General features: G+C 40.6%; 1 protein-coding gene across 1 annotated transcript; it reads left to right on the top strand.

The window, feature by feature from the left end:
• Positions 1 to 21,725: 21,725 nt before the first annotated feature.
• On the top strand, positions 21,726 to 24,398 carry LOC149251363 (PHD finger protein PERSISTENT TAPETAL CELL 1-like). Its single transcript, XM_089456520.1, has 3 exons — positions 21,726 to 22,017; positions 22,139 to 22,484; positions 22,970 to 24,398. Exons 1-3 carry the CDS (start codon positions 21,726 to 21,728, stop codon positions 24,396 to 24,398), a joined length of 2,067 nt encoding a protein of 688 aa, XP_089312646.1.
• Positions 24,399 to 27,344: the final 2,946 nt, after the last annotated feature.

Consider the following 27,344-nt stretch of genomic DNA (forward strand, 5'->3'; position numbering starts at 1 on the left):
TCCCAAGTGAGGATTCTTTTATGACATAACAACCATAGAAAAGTGGAGACCTTGGGCCATATATTAGGAGACCACACTTTGTCCCAGAGAGGGTCCTTGTTATTCTGAGTATTAATCATAAGGTTGTATGCCTCTTGTGTGGTGAAAGTTCCACGTGGTTTGTAACCCCAACATAGGATATCCTTTTCTTCAGAGAATCTGATTCTCCTATTGGTTAGCTCTGTGTCCAACTCCTTATACATTATCTCTGGGCCGTGCCTGATGATGTGCTCTACTTTTTGCCATTGTCTATATCCCTGATCGAGGGTGGGAGTCCAGTACTGGTTGACCATTTTCTAGTGGTGAGCTTCCTCATCCTTTGTTTGTGGTAGTGTGAACACATTTGGATATGTTACTATAAAGGAAATAAGTTCTTAAAATGTACAACCAAGAGAATCAATCCAATATGATGGAAAGAACAAAGGCAAGTGAAAGCAACCAACGGTGGAGCATTATTAAAATCTCCATGAAGGAACAATGAATGGTTGCATAAAAATGAAAATGATCTTCATAGTATGGAGGAGGTAGAAGGCTAACAACATGTGATGATTTTTTGCATAAAGTGCCAATTCAATAGAAGCTTCCTAGGAGTCCATAGGGACAGGCTAGCAAAATGGTGAGTGAAAAATACGGCTACCTTGAAAATGCAAACTATAGAGAATTCCATTCCTAAATGGGAAGATAATGACATGGGTGCTAATATGCAATGAACTACTACTGTAAGGCAATCCATGTAGGTGGCATACTACCACCAGGTGAGATTCAAATGCATCATGGATAGGCTAAATGACTCACCCCAATTAGTGGTAAGGGTTGTGGTGTCTTAAAAACATATTCAAAATATAACAAAGGAGGAAAATGCAATATAAACAACTAGCATATGCTATCAAAATGCTAACTTGAAGAAGTAAAGACACAACTAAGGGCCGCATGAAAAATAATAAGAAATATGACTCTAGACAAATTTCATACACACAAAATTAATATTGGAACATAAATCTAGTCATGAAAATAAGACTATAATGTACATATTGTGAAAAAGAAACCCTTGAAAACTATCTACATGAAAAATAAATAATTTTAAAAAGGAAAATGGCTACTAGATAAAGTATATAAATCTAAAATATAAATAATAAAATACTATGAAAAAGTACATAAAATATTCAACCCCGTAAATATAGAGAACAACCCAAACAATGGTTATGTATACCCTTGCAAAGTGAAGGAAATTTGCGGTAACTCTATAAATTGAGCCTAGCATGAACTTTAACGAGAATTAAAATGATTTTGAGTGAAGGAAATTGGCGGTAACTCTATAAAGTGAGCCTAGCATGAACTTTAACGAGAATTAAAATGATTTTGAGTTTATTTTGGTGTGAGAAACCTAAATATTCTAGAGATTATTATGAACCAACTAACTTATAAAATTTAGTGCCATGACTCCAAGTTAACTTGTTCTTCATTTCTATTTAGTATTTTAAATTAAGTAATCGATGAAACATGTGAATTACCGTAGTATAATTAGATTGTTTTTTTCCTTGAAATTTATGGAAATTTTGGTAATATTTTAATAAAATTTGATAGAGAATTTTGTAAATCTAAGTTATAGTTGTCAAATTTCAAGATTTTGGGTGCCCAAAACTTTTTGATAGTGCTGAATTCATTTCCATCATCAAAAATCTGTTTAAAACATTTCTGTTGCAAGATTTCGTAATTTTTTATACCGAAATTCCGATCACTTTTAACCATCAAAACAATTCCTCCCTTCAATAAACAATATCATGTGAATCTCATTAAAATTTTGGTGGGTTGGACGTGAATTAATGTGATATCCCCACATTAAATGCACATAACTTTTGATAGATGTGACCCCACACACAAGGAAAAAGGTAATTGAAGTCGTGTGTTGGTCACACAATTGTTACTCGAACAAATGTGTGACACATATACTTGTTCAACTAATAACTGCATGTTGAATATTCAATTATTTTCCTCAAAATTACATTCCAAGGGTATAAAAATCATGACTTTCTAGACGGTTAAGATAATATAAAAAAAATCTTCAAATTAGTTAAGTCGTGGACTTGTGTTATTTGTAAGCAATGATAAGGGTGCAGCGAAAACAAAGGTATATGCCAACTATCTAAAAGGTTATGGCAGGGGTGCCACATCTACTGAGATAGTTTTCTATCTATAAATTTTTTAAGTTCATTGAGAATGTTCTAAGTCATCGGTCTCGAGTATTATCGAGTTTCCGGAGTTATACAATGTTTTTACGTCGAGGGGGGTGTCTAGGTCTAATGTCAAGCTAGTAATTTTCTCTTTTTTCTAAAGAAAAAATGTAAGAGGTCGAGTACGGTACAGTACCACTTTGAAGTCCTCTGTCTCCTCAATGCAGCTAGTTCAACTCACGACATGCATTTAAGGAGTTTAGAATGTCATTTGCACTTTAATGTGTAAAGACACTTCGTGAGAAGTGTAGATGAATGTAAAGTGACGTCAAGAGTGTTGCAGGAAACAAGAATATGAACATAGATGGTTATGAGAAATAGGAAAAAAATGATAAAAATAATATTAAAATTAATTAATATAATAGATTTTTTTAAGGTATAAAGAGTTTTTCCGAAAGAAGTCATATTGAAGATTTGGGTCGACGCGTTTCGAATCAACGAATGTGGTTCATCTTTAGGACACGATGAAGAAACAGATCCAAGAAGAGGGTTAAATAAGAAGACAGGTCAACCTAATAGCTAAAAGAAAATGGCTATGTTTGACTATGGGAGGGAGAGGGGACAAATTGGTAATATTTAAATTAATAAAATATATATATATATATAATTTATAATTTTATTAGTTAACCAACTAATCGCTATATCGATAATATTCAATTCATATATATATAATATCGATTGAATATATATATATAAAGGATTCTTAATAAACACCTACTCATATTATTAAATAATATAAATGTTAAATTGTATATATAACAACAATATATAAATAGTTCACTATGAATAAAAATTAATATAAAATTGTATATTATGGTTAATAATATATATATATATATATATATACAACTAAAGATTAAACAATAATAATAACAATTAAATATATAAAAAGTATCTACTCATATTAATAAATAATAATAATGTAAAATTGTTTATAAACAATATATCTAAATCACTATGTATAAGTATTAATATTAGAATTATTAATATTACCACAAAAATATTTATAATGCAAGAACAAATTCTATCAGAGTGTTAACAATTATTATTTATGTATCAACAAAAAAACAAAAAAAAAGGGTGGAGAGAATTAAGAAGAGAGGGCGGGAATCCAACAGCTACTAATTTTGCAGCCATCGTCCCTATTAATATTATTAGAAGACCTCTCAATTTCAATGGCTTTCCTAAACTTCTGATGATGAAAATGGGGAATCTTAGCGATAACCCCAGCCTCCTCAGTGCATATATGATGCTTAGTCTTCTCTGCATGTTCGGTTAAAGCTGAGGGTTTTGTCCTCCCGTGTTTAATATCAACAACGTGTTCCCTAATCCTATGGTTTATAGAACGACCAGTTTCACCTATGTAAGAGGTTCCACAGGAACAAGGGATGATATAAACACCTTTCATATCCATGGGGTTCACTTGGTCTTTAACGGACTTGAGGGAACTCCTAATGGTGTCGAGGGGTCTAAAGGTCGAGGAAATATTATGCTTCTTCAAGATTCTCTCAATCTTGTCAGTCATCCCTTGGACGAAGGGGATGTGGACTCCTGAACTGTGGTCAATGGGTTCTTTCTTGATCTTGGGACCTTTGCTCGCTTTGAGGAAGGCTTTGATACCCCGCTGCCTACTATTGCCATTCTGGACAAAAACATTAAGGAGGTGGGACTTTTCTTTAGAAAAGTGGTCTTCATCAGAAATTCTCAAAGCACGAGTGACTAACGTGTTGAGAACACCTATCTTATGCGCAGGGAAATGATGGGAACTTGGATGAAGATACTACTCAATGTGAGTCTTCTTTCGATATACCTCATGGGAGAAAGATCCATCAGCTTTCCTAGAAATGAGGACATCGAGAAAAGGAAGGCAACCATTAACCTCACGCTCCATCGTAAACTTGATGGAGTTAGACTAATTATTGAGATGTTGGAAAAAGAGATCTAATTTTTCAGGCCCGTGCTGCCAAATGGTGTAGGTGTCATCAACAAATCTTTTCCAAAGCTTAGGTTTAAATAAAGCTGAGGATAAAGCCTTGGATTCAAAATCTTCCATGAACAAGTTAGCAACGATAGGGGACAGGGGGGAACCCATGACAACCCCACAAGTTTGTTCATATAACACACCTTCAAAACAGAAAAAAAGTGGAAGTGATGAAAATCTCAACTAACTTGGCTGTGTTAGGATCAATAAGGCGAAAGATGACATCAAGGGCTTCTTTAATGGGGATGCAAGTGTATAGGGAAACCACATCAAAACTGACAAGAGTATCGTCAGGTTCAAATTTCATATCTTTTAATTCATTAACAAAAGAAGAGGAGTCTTTGACAAAGGACTCTGTTCGCCCCACCAGGGGTTTTAGCTTCATGGCTAAGAATTTAGCTAGAAGGTAGGTCGGTCCACCAATGGTGTTGACAATGGGTCGAAGGGGGACTCCCTCTTTATGGATTTTGGGAAGCCCATAAATCCTGGGAGTGATAGGGCTACTTTCAATCAACTTATGGCTAAAGGAGCCAATCGTGCTGTTGGATTTTATAGCAAGAGCGACAATCTTAGAAATCTTTTTCAAGGGATTCTTGTCAAGCTTTCTGTAGCTACCACTGTTGACTGGATTATCCAACATCTTCTTTCGATAAGCATCCTTGTTAAGAATAACAAGAGCCCCCCCTTTGTTAGCTTTCAGAACAACAATATCAGGGTTCCAATTCAGGGATTTGAGGGCTTCGAACTCACCTTTGTTGAAATAAACACATGTTTTTGTGCCCACTACCAAAAAGAAACTGTCTTCAATCTTTTGATACAACCAGGATACACAGCTAATAGGAAAAAAGCTATGATAATTGCCCGTTTCACATTCAAGCATTATAGTTTCAACAATTTTTGTCGACATAATAGGGAGGGAATAAAAGGCTTTCAGTGGCATGTTTCGGTCCTATTCCCCATTACTGAGAAAAAGTAAGCCACCGGTTCGAGTAAAAGATACTATCATTACCACCTAGACGATTAGACATCCAACCCATAATCGGATTCTCCCGCTACGTTACAAGATCTCGCCCCTTATACAGGAGCAACTTTGGCTGAATACTTCATGTATAAAAAACAACACACATCAATCATTTATGATGATCTCTCCAAACAGGCACAAGCTTATCGACAAATGTCTCTTCTATTAAGAAGACCACCTGGCCGAGAAGCTTATCCGGGAGATGTTTTCTATTTGCATTCCCGTCTCTTGGAAAGAGCAACTAAATTAAGTTCCCAGTTAGGTGAGGGGAGTGTTACTACTCTACCAATAGTTGAGACTCAAAAGAATAACAACGCAATCTTGTCGAATAGTATCTTTAATATTATCTGGTAAACCCCTTATCCCAAATTCAGCGTCGCACATAATATCAGCTACCTGAATCTTTTTAGGAGCAAGGGCAAAATTCAAGTCCCTTTCCAAAAGATTGAAGATCATAGGAGGAAAAGAAAAAATGGATAAATTGATTACTTTATTATTATGATGTTTAGTAATACAACCGTTATACTTATTAAGATTATTATTATTGTCATTAATACCAATAAATTTATTATTATCTTTATTATCATTAATAAATTCAAGAATTCCTTCTTTATTATTCTTATAGTATAATTCAGTAATTTCATTCTTATTCACTAAATTATTAGATTCAAAATCATTTGCATTGTTGTTGTTGTTGTCATCTTTTAGCGCATAATGGGACGGGCAAAATGATGGATAAAAAATGGAGGGGAATGGTTGACTCAGAACGGAAGGGGATGACGGGGATATGGGGACCAAACCATCACCCAAGGGAACCTGTCACGCCCCCAATTCTTTTTTCCTTAAATTGGCCGGGTGCGGCACCGCCTAAGTAACCAACATCCTCCATTGTTAGCGTACTTTGCGAACTACGCCTTAACATTCATCATAAACATGAATTATTATATTAATGTGTGGAAACCATTAATAACAACATAAGAGAACAACAACTTGAACACAATCATATGCAAGATAAATCTTTTATTATATATGAAGATTTTGTACAATGACTGGGAGCTGGGCTCAACTAGCGTTCATACCCAAGTCGGGCGCCCACCCGTGCAAGAGCGCACGGTGGTCACACCTCGACTTCACCCAAAATACACAACGCGAGTTTCCTTGCCCGAACGGGCGGGCGCACCCGTGCACACCCGCGCCAACCGCAATCCAAACTCGTTTACAACGCCCGGCGGGCGGGCGCCTTAGCTCGCCCTCCACCCGCACCTCCAACCGCCCTTACAACCCTTGTGCGACCGTGTATACCGCCCGGCTAGCGGGTGCATCTCCTGCGCCTTGAGCTGCGGCCTTTTCCACTTATTCGCACTTCTTGTTCGAACGTTTGAAGACCGATGAGCGATGGCCAAATGCTCCAACTCCATCACGTGTTTATACTCTTCTTCGCGTGGAGGTTGCGCCCATGGCCGACCCCTCCACAAACTCCCAACCGACGCATCCACAAACAATAACAAGGTCGGCTCGCCCCTTTGTTTGTCATCGCACCTTGGTCGGCTTGCCTACACGAGTCCTCCTCAACTTGCCATATAAGTGGAACGCCATTCTGCCCGTGCATATTAGTATATCGCCTCATCCTTGGTCGTCCCACGCGTGGTTTATGCCTTAGTCGCATTTCGGAGTAGGTGGAGCGCGCGCCCGGTCGCTCAATGACCGCAGGGCATTACATCCTCCCCCACTCGAAATCATTGTCGCCCTCGACAATCCTGACTGCCTCAGTATCTTCTATTCATACTTCGCAATCTTCTTCTTCCATCTCCAATGTGAGTCCTTCGATTCCCAGCTCTCCTCTTCCGATCCATTCTTCCATCTGACAAGATACTCCTGTTTCATGTGGCAACCAATCCCTGTAGTTCTATAGCTCAAAATATTATCCAACTCCAGTCCTGGCATGTCCACAATCCCGGCTGGTCCTCTTGGCGGTTCAGCTCTCTCTGGATGATCAGCATCAAGTTTGCATCTCTTCAACTGAGTCATGTGAAAAACTGGATGCTTCATGTGCATATGGTGTGGAAGCTCCAGCTCGTAAGAAACTTCCCCCACTCTCTTCTTCACTCAGAATGGTCCCTCATACTTTCGTGTCAGTTTTCTTGCAGTCCCCTTGGCTGGCTGAAACTGCTCCCCGGTAATCTTGAGAAACACCATATCTCCCACACTGAAGTGCGCATCTCGTCTTCCTCGATCAACATATTTCTTCATTATCCTTGCAACTTCATGCAAGCGTAACCGTGCCAACTCCAAGGTCTCATCCCAAGCCTTCATGAACTTCTTTGCATGAGGACTCCTCAAAAACCCCCCTGTCACTACGGTATGCGGTGCAACCGGCATCTGCCCATTCACCAACTCAAATGGACTATACCCCGTCGCAGAACTCTTTTGAATATTGTAGCTGAACTGGGCAATATCCAAGAGTTCAAGCCAATTCTTCTGATCAGCTATCACATAATGTCGCAAGTAGTCCTCCAGCAATGCGTTGATCCTCTCGGTCTGCCCATCTCTTTGTGGATGGTAACTCGAAATCATCAACTACTCTGTCCCGACTAACTTGAACAATGTAGTCCAAAATCTGCCTGTAAAACACAGATCTCTATCCGACACGATGCTCAATGGCATCCCCCAATACTTCACTATGTTCTTAAAGAACAACTCCGCAGTTCGCTCAGCTCCACACGGTATCTTTGTTGGAAAAAAGACAACATACTTGGAAAAACGATCAACCATGACCATTATCCCATTATACCCCTAAACTTGTGGCAACTGAGTGATGAAGTCCATCGAGACACTCATCCATGGTCTCTCATGAATCGGTAAAGGCTACAACAGTCCTCCTTGCCTTTGAGTATCCGATTTGTCCTGCTGACAAATGATGCACGTATGTACATACTCCTCTACATCCTCTCGCATATTCTCCCAAAAGAATCCTCTCTCCAACAATGCCAAAGAACAACGCATCCCTGGGTGGCCAGCCCATGGCGAGTCGTGGCACTCCTTCAAAAGGTGCCTCCTGAGCCCAGATAACTTTGGAACATAGAGTCGGTTTCCAAAGAACAAGAACCCATCCTGTAGAAAGAACTTTCGTGTCTTCCCCTCCTTTATCTGCTTCACTATATTCTGCGCCAAAGTATCGGTTTCAACACTTCCCTTGAGCTTATTTTGCATCTCTTCTTGTAGAAATTTTGAATAATTTAACACATATTCAACAGAGATTATCGTGATCATGTACTATTGCGGAATACATACACAATACATAAGCTCCTCTATGTTGATCATCAATATAGCAGCATCAATAACAATAAAACATCAAGAGCATTCACACATTAACACAGTATGTAACCCGGGGAAAGCATCTCGCTAAAAACCCCTCACTATATGTATATTAATGATTGAGACCATGTAACATTACAAAGTACAATGCTTATCACAAGCAATCCAGTACCAGCTCCACCTGTTACACACAATACAGCTAAGATCTGATCTCCAAATCTATTCAACTGCTTGCCTGCCTCTACTGCTCAATACCTGCTCAAGAATTAATGAGAATGGTCTACCAAACTCGTATTTCACCTCCAAAGAATCACTCACAATGTGTAAGACGTGAGCAGAAGCTACAAACTGGGCAAATACATGAGAAAACTCATTGGCATACTCAATCCCTTGATTGTGCAAGATCTAATGCACAACTATAGTCACAACTGATAACAATATGATTCTCTAACACCTGTCCCTGCTGAACTGAACATGCACTGACATGAAACTGAGTTAACTGATGTATTCTATAGTTGTATTATGAGTTAATAATTAGTTTAACAACTCATCATTAGTCTATTTGCAGTTAGACTAACTACAACTAGTTTAACCAAGTCAAACTGAACACAACTCCATCAACTCCACAATCAACTCCACCAAACTCAACTGATTGAGTTCTAACTGAAGTCATGCATGCAAAAACTCAACTGACTCATAAGAAAAGCATACTTCCTTCTGACAACTACATGGGACACATCTGTAGCTCAAACTGAAGTGCTCCAAGAGAATAAGATCAAGTTTATAGTCCAAATATTATTATGAGACAATAATATTTGACTTTTCTATTTTTGACAGCCAGTCTAAAAATAGACTTTGATCACCCACACTGTGGTCACCCACACTTTGGTCACCCACATTGTGATCACTCACACTGTGATCTCTCACACTCTGATCACCCACACTGTGATCATCCACACTGTGATCAAAAATAGGACTTGCGCCATAATTTGCCTGCGGGCCCACTTAGTGAAGGCGACTCTTTTCACTAAGCTCCATCATCTTGTTGCAATCTCAACACTCCCTCTCAACAAGATATGGATTATCAGCAACCCCTATCCTGCCTCGGTGGTACTCGAATTTGCTCCTGGTGAGAGCCTTCGTCAGAATATCAACATCCTGATCCTCCGTTGGAATGTATGAAAGCAACATGATCCTCCGCTGCACACAATCTCTGATATGATGGTACCTGATGTCAATATTCTTAGATCTATCATGAAATACAGGATTAGCCGAGAGTTTAATGCAACTCTAGTTATCACAGTAAATCACAGTAGGATCCAAATGAGAACCGAACAAACCAACCAGGATCTTCCTCATCCATATAGCCTCGCATGTAGCCAAACTTGCTGCCATATACTCGGCCTCCGCTGAACTGAGTGCCACGGATCTATGCTTCCTGTTGTACTAAGAAACTGTTGTCGATCCAATACTGAAGACCCCTCCTGATGTGCTCTTTCTGTCCATTGGGCTCCCTGCCCAATCTGCATCCGTGAAGCCACATAGCTTCACCTCATCCTCCTGTCTGTACCACAAACCATATCCCGATCTGCCTCTCAAGTAGCGCAATACATGCTTGCCCGCCTTCCAGAAGAGCTTGGTAGGCTTAACCATAGCTTGTGAAAGCTGGTTAACTGCATAGCATATATCAGGTCGTGTATTGACCAAATACATCAGCAACCCCACCAACTGTCGATAAACAGTGGCATCCACTTCTTCTCCCAAAGTGGCATCCTCCTTCCTCCAACCTCCAGGAAGAGGAGTATCAACAGGCTTGCAGCCATGCATGTTGAACTTCTCCAGTATCTCCCGAGCATACTTGCCCTGAGAAACAAACAGTCCACCACTGCGCTGCCATATTTCCAATCCTAGGAAATAGTGAAGGAGGCCCAAGTCCTTCATCTCAAACTCTATAGCAAGATCCTTCTTGCATGACAGTATCAACAGCTCATCACCCGTTAGAATCAAATCATCAACATACAGTACAATGATAAGCAACTTACCCTCCACCACAATCTGGTATAGGTTAGGATCCGCCTCGCTCTTGGAGAATCCAAGTCCTGTGAAATAGCTGTCTATCCGTGTGTACCAAGCACGTGGTGCTTGCTTCAACCCATACAACGCTCTCTTGAGCCTGCACACATGCAACTCGTTGCTGAAGACCTCAAAGCCTTCGGGTTGTTCAATGTACACCTCCTCCTCAATGACTCCATTGAGGAACGCAGTCTTCACATCCATCTGATGAATGTGCCATCCCATCTGCGCTGAGAGAGCAAGAATCGTCCGTATGGAAGAATACCTTGCGACAGGTGCAAAGGTCTCCTCATAATCGATCCCCTCTATCTGTGAAAAGCCTCGGGCAACAAATCTTGCCTTATACTTCTCCACACTCCCGTCAGCTGCCTGCTTGACCTTGTAGATCCATCTCGAACCCACCACTGATTTCCCTTCCGGTCTAGGAACAATCTCTCATGCACTGTTTCTGACAATAGAATCATACTCTTCCACCATGGCGTCTACCCATGCGGGATCCTCCACAGCTTCCTCGAAAGAGGATGGCTCAGTCACAACACACTTGCTCATCAGAGCCATGTATCCAGTGTACCGATCAGGTGACTGTCTCTGCCTGCGTTGGGCTGTAGGTGGTCCTACAACTTTCTCTGCATCTTGAGCCAGTCGCTCAGCTTCTGTCAAGCGCTTTCGCCCTCTGATGGTTGGCGTTGCATGAGTGGTCTCTTCCACTCCACGAACCTCGTCCTGTGGCTGATCCACGTCCTGAAGCTCATCCTTAGGAACTAATAGCTCCTCATCTGCATGCAAGTGTAGCTCCCTCTCAAGCGAACACTTCATGGCTTTCTCCTCCTGAAATTTTATATCCCGTCGCACAACAGTTTTACCACTGTCTGGCAAATACACACGATAGTTGTGGGGTGTATCAGTGTACCCCACAAATATCCCAACCTCTGCGGTCGGCTCCAACTTCTTCCTGGCATCCTTCGTCACATGCATGTAAACGTTAGCACCAAAAATCCTCAAATGAGAAAGATCAGGCTTCTTACCAGAATAAGTCTCCTCAGGTGTACTCATGCCAAGTATCCTATGAGGACAACGGTTCTGCACATAAACTGTTGTATTTCATGCTTCCGCCCACAAGTGAAGGGGTAGGCCCTGATCATGCAACATTGCCCGTGCAACACCCACAATCGTTCTGTTCTTCCGCTCAGCTACCCCGTTCTGCTGTGGGTTATGGGGAGCTATGAGCTCTCTACGAATCCCTTCTGCCTTGCAGAAATCCTTGAACTCGTCCGAGATGTATTCACCACCATTATTTCTCCTAAGAGCCTTCACCTTCTTCCCCGACTCCTTCTTGACCAATGCTTTTAATTCAAAGAACTTTGAATATGTCTCGCTCTTCTTTTGCATGAAGAAGATCTAGCACTTACGAGAGAAATCGTCAACAAAAATCACATAATACCTGTGTTTTGCTGTCGAAGCAACTGAGAAAGGTCCACACACGTCTGTGTGAATTCTCTCAAGGATCGTCGTGGCGCGACTATCCTTCTCGTGAAAGGTGGCTTTCACAAACTTCCCCAAGGTACACCCCTTGCACTGATCTGACTGCGCAAGTGTGCCTTTAGGAAGCCCTGTAGTGATCTGCTGCAGTATCTTCAAGGCTCCATGGTGAAGGTGACCCAATCTCCTGTGCCACAAATCGCCATCATCTCGGCTCACCAATCCTTCTGCCTTGCCCGCCATTGTTGCACATCCATCTACATGCAACTGATAAAGGTTCCTCACTCGAACCCCTATCTTCCGGGTCTCACCAGTTGTCTTGCTGCGCAGGAAAGCCTTTCCCTCGCTGAAAACAACATCATACCCTTTGTCTTCTAACATCACCACTGAGATGAGATTCTTCATCAATCCTGGAACATGCATGACTTCCTTCAATACGAAGGGTTTACCAGACTCCCTCTCAAAGGAAATGGTACCGATACCGGTCGCACTGTATCTACCATCATCGCCCATCTCGATGTGCACTCCAAGATCTTTGTCCTCCAGATCAGAGAACAAATCTCTATCTCCCGTCATGTGAAAAGACACACCACTGTCCAAGAACCACACTGATCCCATCACACTTGAAACCAAGCATGCGATCAATGAAAAATCAAGCTCAAACTGTGAGGCTAGAGCCTCTCCTGCTGAAGATCCAGCAACCTACTTGTTCTTCTTCTTCTGCGGACAATTAGTGGCATAGTGTCCGTGCTGGTGACAGTGAAAACACTTCACCTTGGACATATCCTGCTTCTTGCCTTTCACACCAGACTGAGAAGCTTTCTTGCTCTTCCCTTTCTTTGCTTTGGCAGCCAAAGCACAATTCTCTTCATCAGCTCCCTTTGACGAAGATCCGTCCCTGGTACTCCGCCTGATCTCCTCCTACAGAAGATCTGACCATAGTCTTTCCCATCCTGGAAATTTCTCCCGACCATTGAGAGAGTCCTGATAGGAATGCAAACTCTTCGGAAGACCAAGGAGAGCCAAGCTCACCAAGTCCTCATCATCGACAGTAACCCCCACACTTCCCAGCTCATCTCAACACTGAGTGAACTTCGTGAGATACTTGGGAATACTGTCACCCTTCTCGCATTTGATGTTTCTGAGTTTATCTTTGAGCGCCAGCTTCCTCTGATCGCTCTTACTTTGGAATAATTCTGTTAATGATTTCCACATCAAATATGGAGTAGCCTTTCCATGGAGGCTGGACACAATGTGATCCTTCACGCCCTCCAACAGAATCCTTCGACATTTTGCGGTCTTCTTTTGCCAAGCTTCCGCCTCTGCAGCATCAGTAGGCTTTGGGATATCCATATCTATGAACTCCTTCAGCTCGTTATCATCCAATACTGCCTCCATCCTGTCCTTCCATGCAATATAGTTTGAGCTGCCTTCAAGAGCATACTCCAATCGCAATCCGTTGAAAGACATTGCTGCGTTGTCATCAAGAAAACACTGCTGCAAATTCAAATTCCACCAACAACCAACTCAACCGCCTCGGATCTAAGATTTGTGAGAACACAATATTTCTCGTACAGAGATTGACTGTATGGGAATTCACCGGATATCTCACCTTCCAAAGGAAGGATGAATCCAGAGGCTACCTGGCCCGATTACAGACTCTGCCTGAAGAAATAGAATGTAAACACTTCCTGAATAGTAGATCTGATGATCAACAGCTCCGATAACATGTAGAAATTTTGAATAATTTAACACATATTCAACAGAGATTATCCTGATCATGTACTGTTTCGGAATACATACACAATACATAAGCTCCTCTATGTTGATCATCAATATAACAGCATCAATAACAATAAAACATCAAGAGCATTCACACATTAACACAATATGTAACCCGGGGAAATCATCTCGCTAAAAACCCCTCACTATCTGTATATTAACGATTGAGACCATGTAACATTACAAAGTACAATGCTTATCACAAGCAATCCAGTACCAACTCCACCTGTTACACACAATACAGCTAAGATCTGATCTCCAAATCTATTCCACTGCTTGCCTGCCTCTACTGCTCAATACCTGCTCAAGAATTAATGAGAAAGGTCTACCAAACTCGTATTTCACCTCCAAAGAATCACTCACAATGTGTAAGACGTGATCAGAAGCTACAAACTGGGCAAATACATGAGAAAACTCATTGGCATACTCAATCCCTTGATTGTACAAGATCTGATGCACAACTATAGTCACAACTGATAGCAATCTGATTCTCTAACACCTGTCCCTGCTGAACTGAACATGCAATGACATGCAACTGAGTTAATTGATGTATTCTATAGTTGTATTATGAGTTAATAATTAGTTTAACAACTCATCATTAGTCTATTTGCAGTTAGACTAACTACAACTAGTTTAACCAAGTCAAACTGAACACAACTCCATCAACTCCACAATCAACTCCACCAAACTCAACTGATTGAGTTCTAACTGAAGTCATGCATGCAACAACTCAACTGACTCATAAGAAAAGTGTACTTCCTTCTGACAGCAGCATGGGCCACATCTGTAGCTCAAACTGAAGTGCTCCAAGAGAATAAGATCAAGTTTATAGTCCAAATATTATTATGAGACAATAATATTTGACTTTTCTATTTTTGACAGCCAGTCTAAAAATAGACTTTGATCACCCACACTGTGGTCACCCACACTTTGGTCACCCACACTGTGATCACTCACACTGTGATCACTCACACTGTGATCACTCACACTGTGATCACCCACACTGTGATCATCCACACTGTGATCAAAAATAGAACTTGCGCCATAATTTGCTTGCGGGCCCACTTAGTGAAGGCGACTCTTTTCACTAAGCTCCATCATCTTGTTGCAATCTCAACACTTCTGACATCTGAACTCGACTCCTACTCCTAGCTGCCCGGTCTTCTCCCTCCAATGCGGCAAGTTGTCCCTTCCTGCTAAGGGCATCTGCTATCGCATTGTGTCTTCCCGGTCTATACTCGATAGTCATGTCGAATTCTGCCAAGAAGTCCTACCAATGAGCTTGCTTCGCAAAAAGCTTCGGTTGTGATGCAAAATAACTTGCTGCAACATTGTTAGTCTTGACAACAAACAACTTCCAAATCAGGTAATGCCTCCACACATGAAGGCAGTGAATGATTGCAGTCATCTCCTTCTCATGGACCGGATACCTTCGTTCTGTATCCTGCAACTTCTGACTCTCGTACGCCACCGGATGCCCATCCTGCATAAGAACCCCTCCTATGGAAAAATCCGAAGCATCAGTGTGTACCTCAAACGGTCTCTCAAAGTCAGGCAACTTCACTATCGGTGCTGTAACCATCCTCTTCTTCGAATCGTCAAATGCCTCTTGACATTTGCTCATCCAACTCCACCTCTTGTCCTTCTTCAATAGGTCTGTCAGTGCCGATGTCACCTTGGAGTACCCCTCTACAAACTTTCGTTTGTAGTTGGTCATGCCCAAGAACACCCTCATCTCATGGACATTCTTCGGTTCAACCAATCCTCGATCGCCTTCACTCTGCTTGGCTCCATCCGTATGTACCCTTGACCAACAATATGTCCAAGGAACGGAATCTTGGTCTGAGCGAACACACACTTAGACTTCTTCAAGAACAACTGATTTGCCCTCAGTGCCTCGAACACCATCGCCAAGTGCTTCTTATGATCCTCCATGTTGTCACTGAACACCACTATATCGTCCAAGTACACTACTACGAATGAATCCAAGTATGGTCGTATTACATCATTCATCAAAGTGCAAAACATAACAGGAGCATTGCACAACCCGAACGACATAACAAGGAACTCAAAGTTACCATACCTTGTTACTATCGCGGTCTTCTTCTCGTCTCCTTCAGCTATCCGCACTTGATAATACCCATGCCTCAAGTCCAGCTTGGAAAACACTCGGGCTTTCGCAAGATTTTCAAAGCAATCAACAGCCAATGGCAAAGGATACCTGTTCCTTACCATCTGCTTTTTCAATGCACGGTAATCACAACAAATCCGTAGCTCATTCGAGTCTTTCTTCCGCTGGAACAATACCAGAGCTCCATAAGGGGACCTTGAAGGTCTGATGAAACCTGCATTAGCTAACTCTTTTAGCTATCGTTTCAATTCCTCCAACTCAGGTCCTAACAATCGATAAGGTGCTTTAGCTGGGGGTTGCTTCCATGGCTCAAGCTCAATGCTATGGTCCACTGCACGCCTTGGTGGAAGCTTCTTTGGTAGCTCATCAGGCATCAAATCTGCATATTTGGTCAGCACCTAGGAAATCTTGGCTGGAACAGGAGTCCCCACTCCATCACCTTCGACATCCTTGAACATCACCACATATGTCTCCATATCTGATTCCTTCATAGCCTTCTCCAAACTTAGTGCAGAAACATGCTGCACCTTGACTTCCCTTCTTTGCTATGAGTGGGAAAAGTCCAAGTTTGTGACTGTCCAACCAACACCACCTCATCACAGAAGGGGACAACAATAGCCTTGTTGCCCTTCAAGAAATCCTGTCCGAGTATCATATCGAAGTCATTCATTTCCATCACTGTGAAGTCCAACTGACCCTTCCAGTCTTTTATCTGCACAGGCACTTCGTGTGCCAAACCCGCCACTTTAGCTCTAGAGTTCACTGACTTGACTTCCACATTCGATGGGAAGATCATCAGTCCAACCTATTTTTCTAACCGTGTCGTCATGAAGTTATGAGTGGCCCCCGTGTCCACTAGAGCTTGAATGGTCTTGCCATGCACCATCAAGTCCACGAAACCCAGACTGTTAATTTATGATTTCTCCATAACTTTTCCCTGCATACATGTCTATTCTCTGCGTTCATCAAGCAACGACTTCACCATCTGTGAACTTGCTTCGTCAAGCTTCTTCAACCCTGAATTAGCTCCGATACCACCTGTCACGAAGTGCAGGTGTGTATCATCTTCATCATACACCGGCTTCACTTGTCGTGAACCTGCTCTCGTGCAGGTGTGTATCATCTTCATCATACACCGGCTTCACTTGTCGTGAACCTGCTCTGATACCACCTGTCACGCCCCCAATTCTTTTTTCCTTAAATTGGCTGGGTGTGGCACCGCCTAAGTAACCAACATCCTCCATTGTTAACCTACTTTGAAAACTACGCCTTAACTTTCATCATAAACATGAATTATTATATTAATGTGCGGAAACCATTAATAACAACATAAGAGAACAACAACTTGAACACAATCATATGCAAGATAAATCTTTTATTATATATGAAGATTTTGTACAATCACTGGGAGATGGGCTCAACCGGCGTTCATACCCAAGTCGGGCGCCCACCCGTGCAAGAGTGCATGGTGGTCACACCTCACTCTCAGTTATACAAAACAGGAGGTTGATCCCGCAACTCTATTTTGTCTTGAGGTTTATTTCACTCCTTTTCGTGGCAATAATAGATTGATAAATGCATTTTTGGTGTTATAATCTATGTAGAGTGATGATGGGTGATAAAGGCAACAATGTTGAGATTCATGACAATTGTTGAGGATGACAAATCTCAATAGTGTCATGAAGAAGAACTTCATAATATAACGTCTATCAGCATAATTAACAACCATCGAGCCAGAACTAGGTTATTGAAGCATTCGACATGGGAATTGAGAATAGACCCTAAATAACCTTATAGAGGTGCATTATATTGATAGGGACATGTGGGTTGATGGGAAATATCCAATTGGCAAGAACCATAACATGATAGAGAATTAATCAAGGTTAACTTCTCCAGATGCATGAATGATATAGGTGGCTCATCGAATACCAGTGACTCAAGAAAGGCTAAAAACTGAAAGTGATCGGATTGTGCTCGAACTAGATTCATGTTGAATATCTCGTCGTCGTGATCGCATTGGTGCAAACAGTTCGTCAAACCAAGTCCGTATGCGAAAGTTAGGAGAAGTCAAAGTTCAGGGATGACTTAGGTGACTAGGCAGGCTTAAGGAGGCAGCAATTTGGACAAAACCCGGCCACCGGATTCTGGCCAACCTGGGCCAGATTTCGGGCAAATTTATGGCATGTTTAAATTGTCTCCTTCGGTCAAATTTTTGAATTTTCAAAATGGCCATGGATCTTTTATAAAACAAAAAAAATAATATAATTTTGGGGTGGCGGGCCACCAACCCCGCCATCCCCCATATCCAATGTATGCAATCGGAAAAAATAACTAATTAGGGGCCGACGGGGTTCGAACCTCCCTCAACAACCAAAAAATTTAATTAAGGGTGGGCGACCATGACCCCGCCACCCCCTGACCCTGCTTAACAACATTAAAGGTAAGGGCACGAGCTATCAACCCCATTGCCCTCTCCACCTCCCAATACATAGCATCTACAGGTGGGAAAAGGGGCGTGGGCCACTAAAATAGTGGACCCAGCACCCCACAGTTAAAACAAACAAAACAACCATGTGTTAAATGGGAGGGGCGAGGTTTGACCACCCAACCACTCAACAATTTTTTTTATTAGCCAGTGCGCCAACGGCCCCCTTGTTTAATCCACCCACCGAAATATATTAAAACCCCTCATTCACACAGTGCGCCCAGGAGACCTTGGGCACGATTTCCGAGACAAGTTTTCAATTAATTTTGCAGGTGGAACCATGAGCAGGAGCAGAGGCAGGTGGAACCATGCTTGAGCCCAACTTTGAGAGGGGCCAAATTTTCCCGGTGTCCAAATTGGACAAACTTTATGTCAATTTTATACCTCTCAGTGACACGAACCTGATGGCAGTGTTAGATTCTGCAACAGAGGCCTCGATTTTTTGTCCACTTCTTATATGCTATTGTAGGTGTCAATACTCAATGTGCGAGCAGACGTTTTGATGGTGATCAATGCCACAAGATTTGATGGTACAGTAGGCCAGCAGTAGAGCAGCCCATTATTCACGCATCCATGGTGTTGAGGTATATACAATGTTGTTGCATTATACTTCTTCTTTATGGCTTATGAGATGTGTTACGATTCTCGCTCGATGTGATGCAGAATCATCATTATGAGTTTGCATTGTGTTGATGTGATCCTTGCGCTTGATGTTTTGATGCGGGATCTTGTTTGCTGATGTTGATCAGAGATGTATTGTTATGGATTTATGTTATTTTGAGATCCCCATGTAACTTGTAAAAGGGATTCTCTGAGTCATTAGATAGGAACATATTGGGGGTTTCCAGCCACTCCTGCATGAGGGCATTTCCTATATGACAGTGATAACATACATGTACATCTTCAACTTTCTAACACATAATGCAGCGGCCTAAACCATCTTGACACCGAGGCCCAGAGACGTAGTCCCTCCTGGACGAACTCCGTTATCAACGACTTATGTTTTCATGCGTTGATGATTGTCATGTTCCTCTTCTTTACAACATGCAGATGTATTCATTTATGTTCTTTTGAAAATGCAATTTAACACATCACAGAAGTAAAAGGTCTTGGAAGGGTCCTTTGTCACACCCGGACCCAGATCAATGAAAAAGTAAATGAGGTTGGGTGCAAGTTCAAAATGATTATAATAGAATATTCTCTTTAAAGCAACACTTTGAGCTAAATACAAGTTATTATATTCAATGGTACATCATTTAAACAAATGTTAACTTGTTTCCAACTAAGTGAAAGGTTATCTTGTTTCAGTGTTGTAGGCGATTTTTTCTTGGCTCTCCCAACATGGGATTTGTTGGGTATGTGCTGGTTTTTGTGGTCTTTCTTGATACTTATATTTTTGGTGTAAGAAAAATATGTATATCATCTATGCTATTAGTCGGTGTTTTGTAGGTGGTTTTTATAGTTCAAATTATATGGAGCTTGTATGTCTTCACACCACTATGTTTCATTATAGTGTTTTTTATGTGCTTTGCATCCTGGCATGGTTTTTATCTCCTCATGTTGTTCATTAATTGGAGCTTGGTGTATACACTTGTTGTCTAGGGGATGGTTGCATTGTTCGTGATTGGTGTGATTCTAGTATATTATGTTGCGCCTTATATTTTTTGTGGGCTACAATTATATCTTTGCACTCTAGTTTTATGTGGTACATTGCCCAAATGTTTGTTGGCAATTTCTTTATCTGGTGTTTTGGTCCATGGCTATATGATTGTTATGGGGTCTTGTAGACGGCTCTGGCTCTCAGCTGTAAAAGATATGTTTGTTGACAACATCTCTAGCTATTGTATCTATAGTGGAAAAATGAATGTTATGATATATTAGAATAACCCCTGAATATGAGTTGTAAGGGGAAATAGTCTAATCGCTTTGGTTTTTTTTATGATGTTGTCTCCACTAACATAAAATGATTCATATGATGTAGTGAGGAAGATAAATCCACTCCTTGTCTTTTTCAATGATTGTATGGTCTAGATTTGACCATAAAGGTGAATGTGGATAAAATATCATATCATTGAGTTATTAAAGCTTTTGATGGGAATAACTTTGATTAAATTCTTTAAATTCTATCACGAATTTTTTGAGTCAATGTTTGGATGAAGTGTGGTTGATGATGAGTCATACTTTTTTACTCAAAATAATGATGGATTCTTAAAAAAAAATTCAAAAAAATAACACATATCATATAAATTAATGCATTTTTGTTAATAATATCATATTATATTATATTATATATGAAAGTGATACATTCTACGAGTATGGCCATTTTAAAAAACGTAATTGATTTGTTTTTTTAATAAAGTGAGAATAATTAAATAAATTGGAAATTCAAATGAACAAGTTGAAGGAAGTAGGGAAGTGGAAGCGTGAGTGGTTAGAGGCGAAGGAGTGGAGTGAAGTGGCGCATAACCATAAAACATATCCCTTTTATTTCTGATTTGGTTGCGAGAGCATAAACGTCAATTATTTGTTAATTCATTGCATTAGTAAAGAAGCAGACGCAGAAATAAATATGTCCGTTTTATTGTTTGTTTAACTGACATCGACTGTATAGTTATTTCAACTGAAATCCGTTATCGTTTCACTCTCCATATTCCAACCAAGGGTTGAGATTTGGGTTGGTTGGTATGAATCCGTCACGGCTCACGTCGCCTCACCTCACCTCACCTCGTTTCTAGAAACATCGGCGCACAACGTCCCTTGTTTTTACCCAGTGCTATGGAAGGAGAAAGCGGGAGTAAGAATTACTGAGTTTTACCCGTGCAAATATCGCATGGTTAGTGAACAATGGAGGGCCTCCGTGGCGTCAGGCCCTTCCCACATTGGACGGTAAAAAATCGGTTCCGATTTTCCACCAACCCTGTTTGGCCGTCGAAATAATGAGAGGCCTTCTAAAGCACCTCGTTATTTAAAATGATTTATGTTAAGCTCATGGCAAAGCCGTTATAACGCGGAGGAGGAGGGTGGTGTATACTTCCTCTTTTTGAATGCATTTGTTTTTGCATGGCGTGATTTGTTTTTTATGCTCAGCGCACCAAATCCAATACATTTCCATTCAAATGTAACAGTAGCGGAAGAATTTGAGAGGGTATTGGTATTTTTCTTATTTGCTTTTGCTCAAGGGAGCGCAGATGTCCATGAATTTTGAGAATTGTCAGAAGAGAAAACGAGCGGAGAAGATATTCGATTTCCATACATTCGGTGACCCGGGGTGCCCCGCCGATTATGATGGGCCTTTCAGGAACAACATCCGGGTTTTCCTGGACGAATGCGCGGAGCGGCAGCCTTACAACGTGGACGGAAATCCCTCCTGGATCATTAATTTGCAGCATCAAAGCATTCATATTCCCATTCCCATTTATGTGGTGGAGGAACACATACTCAATTCCCCCAATCCACACTGCAATCATTGTCGTTGCATTGGTAAGTGTTGTTATTTCTGGATTTTGTAATTTTAACGTTTTCGTGGACACTTCACCCATAAGTATTTCCGCATTTGAATTTGAATTAATACCATTCTCAACTCTCTCTGTGTATTTTGAAGGTTGGAGTCACCATCTAGTTTCGAGTCGCCGCTACCATTTCATAATTACGGCTACTGCGGAAATCGGCGAGCGGCCGTTTGGGGGAGGATCGTTTGGGGTGAGGGTTTGCCCCAATTGCCAGGGCCGCGTATCGTCGAACCAGTACAATTGTCTCACATGCGGCGAGAAGGCGGTGCAAGCTGGGAGGATTCTGGATATGCACAACCATCTGTTGCATGGAATGCTGCATTGCAACGGCTTTGGACATCTGCTCTGCATCAATGGCCGAGAGAAAGGATCCAAGTATGCCTCTGGACGGGAAATTATGGACCTCTGGGACCGAATTTGCATTATGCTCAGAGCAAGGTATGTACGGCACATAGAGGCCATTCCATCTTATGCGTTCTTCTAATTTCTAGGTTATATTTCTTGCGAAAATAGTAATGTTTTTTTGTTTGTGTGATTAATGGGATTTTAACCTTGAATTTCTTGGTTACATAATCTAGACTTTGATTTTTTTTTATTCATCACACTGGGTTATTTGGATCAATGTTTCGAAGCAGCAATAGTTATGAAAATATGTTATTTGGGTTAATATTTTGAACCAGCTAGCTAGCAATTATTCTAAAAATAAGCCACACTTGTTCACTCAAAATTCAAACCAACTTTAATAAGAAAATGTGAAGATGGATCCAGATGAATCAAATCTAAACCCAATAAAATTGTTTGGAATCTGTATTATTGTCTGGCTCTGTATTTGGCTAATACCTTTACTGATTTGCTTGAAGAATTTCTCTGCTCTTTCACATTTAGGGGAACATACGTTTGATTTTAGTTAAATGTGTATGTAGGAAGGTTAGCGTTGAAGACGTTGCGAAGAAAAGATCAATGGAATTCAGGTTGCTGCACTGCGTTGCATATGGAGAATCGTGGTACGGGCGATGGGGATACAGATTCGGGCACGGGAGCTTTGGTGTAACTCAGCAGATGTACACCAAGGCTATGGAGGCTATTCGCGGCATTTCTCTCACAGTGATGGTCCAGCACTTCGAAGGAGTCGACCCTGAGATCAGCAGAATTGTGGGCATGTACCAGACTATCAGCGGGCAGGCTCTGCAGAGCATTGGAGATTTAGTCCGTTTCATGCTGGAGTTAAAGGCTCGCCTTCCATTGCAAGCCCCTGCACCGTCAAACAACAACACTAACCCCAAGCATGTGCAAGCACAACCCGTCAACCCCAATCCCATAACTGCCGGCACGCCGTGCCGTTGGTCCGTGAAGAGACTCGATCTTGCGACGCAGGTCATCGTGGAGGCGCTAAAGAACTGCGAGAAAAGGCGGATGTCGCGACAGGATGTGAGAGACGCTGCCAGGGTGTATATTGGAGATACCGGTTTGCTGGATTTTGTACTCAAATCTCTCGCTAATCGGATCGTCGGGGGTTACGTGGTTCGCCGAGCTGTAAACCCGTTAACCAAAGTTCTTGAATACAGTATAGAGGATGTGAACACAGTGGTGACCACGTGGAAGGGAATTAGCGTGATGGATCCCGTGCTGTGCCAGATTGGCAGGACAGAAGTTTTGAGGGACATTGTTTATTTGTATAAACATGTTCTGGAGAATTACAAACCCGCCAGAAAGGGTGTGAAAGCGACGTCGAATAACAACGTCCTAGCTGGCATCCCAAGCGCCATGAGGATAATTCTGGACACGAAGCACCTGATAAAGGACTACAAGGGGGAGATGACTAGGAAAGGCGCAAATAATGACTGGGCCATCGATGACGACGAGATGCTGAGGGTGATGTGCAGTGTGGTGTTGCCAGACGTGCAGAGCCCGCCACGTCCTCCACCTCCGGCTGACATGGTCGTGTTACCCCCCCACGCCACCGTCGGAGACCTGAAGAAAGAAGCGGAGAGAGCCATGAGAGAAACATACATTATCATGCACAACTTCAAGGTAGAATCCATTCCTGACCTGGATGGTGACGACGACGATCTGCTGTTCGGCGCCATAGAATCTGGCTCCTCTGTTATGATCCAAGGAACTGGCATTGACATGTCCATATCCACCGACCTCCGCTACGAAGGTGGCAGTGACAACTGGACTGTGGACTGCACTTGTGGCACCAAGGATGATGACGGGGAACGTATGATTGCCTGTGATATGTGTGAGGTTTGGCAACACACGAGATGTGGTGGGATTTCAGACATGGATCCCATTCCTCAACTTTTCCTCTGCAACCGCTGCGGGGTAGGTTTGTTCCAAGCCATGCTCTGAATCTCTGTAATCTCTTTCTGTGTACTAAAACCTTCTGTCATTACAGTCAGTTCAACGCTGCCCCTCCAGCAGCAGCAGCTCCAACGTGGCTAGAGTAGGAACAGCCAATTGTGTGAACTATATTTGTTTTATAATTGTAATTTGTAGGTGAATAACCTTTTCCAATTGTATTCAAAGATCTGGTAATAGGTGTTACCGTGTTGTTTTATATTTAAAATGATAATTTTGATATGGGTCACAATCCTTGTAATATTGCTTCTCTTGGCGTTCCAGTTGAACACAGTATTGAAGTTGAGAGTAAGAACCATGTGGTTAGCAGTCAACTTTGACGCCACTAGCATTTAGTTTTCAAACAGACAGGGCGTAACACACATAACGAACGTTTGCTTCTTATTACTTTAATATCCGTTGTGACGATTTCAGCTGGATGGCAATTTCCTCTTCAGAATTTGGTGTTTTTTTCCTTAAAAAAATCTGAAAATGAAACGTCTAAATTGTTTTTAGTAGCGGAAATGGATTCAGTGAGTTAAAAACACTTAAAATTTCAAATTTAACCATTATAATTTGGATTTCAAAAAATTTCCACTAAATTTCATCAAAATGGTAACTCAGGAAAACCTTTCTTTTCAGGATTAAATACTCACCTGGTTAAACGTAGTTTAAACTACGCTATTTGGTTAATTATATCACCATACCACATTCTTCATCACGTTTTATCAAACACAACTATTTCAAATCTATTCATTCCGTTTGAAATTTGTTAAATGTCTACGCCAAATAAATCTCTGCTTATTCCTTTCGCTCTTAGATTTTGAAATTTTTCACATTGCCTCTGCTTATTCGTTTACCTCTTAGATTTTGAAATATTTCAGAGCCTCGCCAATTTAAATCCAATATATAAAATACATAAAACAGATGCGTTTTCTCTTTTTCAGCGGAATTTCGTAATATAGCTTTCTGAATTTTAATTTAACTAGCATAGCTCAAAGCAGGGGACGGAACTGGAAGCGCTGAATATAATGCAAATGGTTTTAATTATAAAACGACATTATTATTATTATTTTTTTTTGTCTTTCTTAAAAATTATATATTTCATGGATATAACTTTAACTTTTTTTTTTTTTAAATAAAATAAAATAAAAATCTAGTATAAGTGATAAAAAGATGTGAAAAAGTTTCTCCATAAAAAACAATTTTGGTTGATGTGGTTCAAAGATGAAGCTCTACAATTTCTTAAAGGTAACCATCCAAGAAATCCTCTCCAATATGCTTTACATAATGTGAAATGAGATGATCCATCCGTTTGAGTATAATTAAAAGTTACCTATTGAAAACATGTCAAAATTAAAGAATATTATATTAATTTGTAATACAAGATATTACATTACCTTAAAATTGTACTTTAACTACTAGACTTTAAACTTATTGTTATATATCACTGATATTTTCATGTCTAATTTACAAATAATGATATAAAAGAGCACATCAATCAGGGAAGAAGAGTGTAAAATCCCTAGGAGAAAAAAGTAACATGTTAAGCAAGATACAAAAACACATTCTAATGTTTAAAAGAATACAAAACATGTAATTATTCAATCATTCACAATTCTCAAGGATTCTAGATGAAGTTATTTCTAACCACCTTCCACACAAGTTGTGAAGTTTTTCAATTAAAGCTTGTTTGCATAAGCCATTTATGAACATGGGCATTTAACATTGTTAATTGTATCCCCTTGAGCCTTTAGTTGTCTCAAATGATTAATTGTTGATTGCATGGGATAGACTATATTTAGTGAAATATGTGTTTCTCATTATTCAAATGATATATCCATGTTGGTAAATTAGTTAGATAAATCTACATAATCAAATATCAACACTTCAATGATTTCTACTTAGTCTACAAATTGGTTTTCCACTTGCTTCCCTATTGATATTAAAATCATAAAGGTCTCCTATCACACCCATATGTATAATAAATAGTTGTTTTTTCTTCCATTTATCACAAAGCTCTTTCATCCATTGAATTTCAATGTCGATTTTCAACCATTGAACTTTAATGTCATAGTCATAAAGGTATCCACTCAAAAACATATCTATATTAAGTAGTTGTTTTTGCTTTTGTATATTACAAAGCTCTCTCATCAATTGAAATTCAACCACAATTCCTTTTAAAAAGAATATATAGACTACAAAATTCAAACACACATGGGTCTAAAAGATGTTATCATGTCTTCTTCAAATAAGCAACATTAAATACAACTTTGGTGTAGTCATAGATACTACCTTCTACCCATGTCATATTCATCTCCATTTCAAATATTGAAGTATTTACCTCAAGATATTGTAAACACTCCAAATCACCTTATACTATAAACAAAATGTTAATGTTATATCTTATGTTATTTTCATTATTTCACAACATTTAAGTGCTTTTTTTACAATTTTCTTTCAATATTCGGGGCAATTGCTAGTGAAATAACATATCTACCAAATCTCTATATAATCGATTGGACAATCTCTATTTCAGTTTTAATTCCTAAAAATCGTTACCTGAAAGAAATTAAAAAATATCAACATACAACAAATCTAATGATTATCCTTTGTTATCCTCTTTCTTTTTAAGACCTCCTCTTGATTTTTTAACTAACATACAACCTTTAATATGTTCTTTGTTGTCTCCTAGTGTGTGCCAGCTCATAGTCCCTCTTGGAACTTGTTAAAGGTGACAAGATGGGAGGTTTGTGGGAGAACAACAACTTTGGGTTCATGGCGTTGGTAACCGGGTATGTTTTGTTTCTTTTCACCCCTCCCCGCCTGTGACAAACTATAATTGCGAATGTTGCATGCAAGGTAGTCTACCCCTCCTGCAATTGGATGACTCTGTGACCTGGAATTACCTGTTTGTCGGGTGAACATGTTTGTGTGGCTAAATTTTATCTTGCATTT

This window comes from Pinus tabuliformis, chromosome 7 (genome assembly GCF_031772625.1).
Source record: "Pinus tabuliformis cultivar Carrire ecotype Pingquan chromosome 7, CPIR1, whole genome shotgun sequence".
NCBI classification, from domain to species: domain Eukaryota; kingdom Viridiplantae; phylum Streptophyta; class Pinopsida; order Pinales; family Pinaceae; genus Pinus; species Pinus tabuliformis.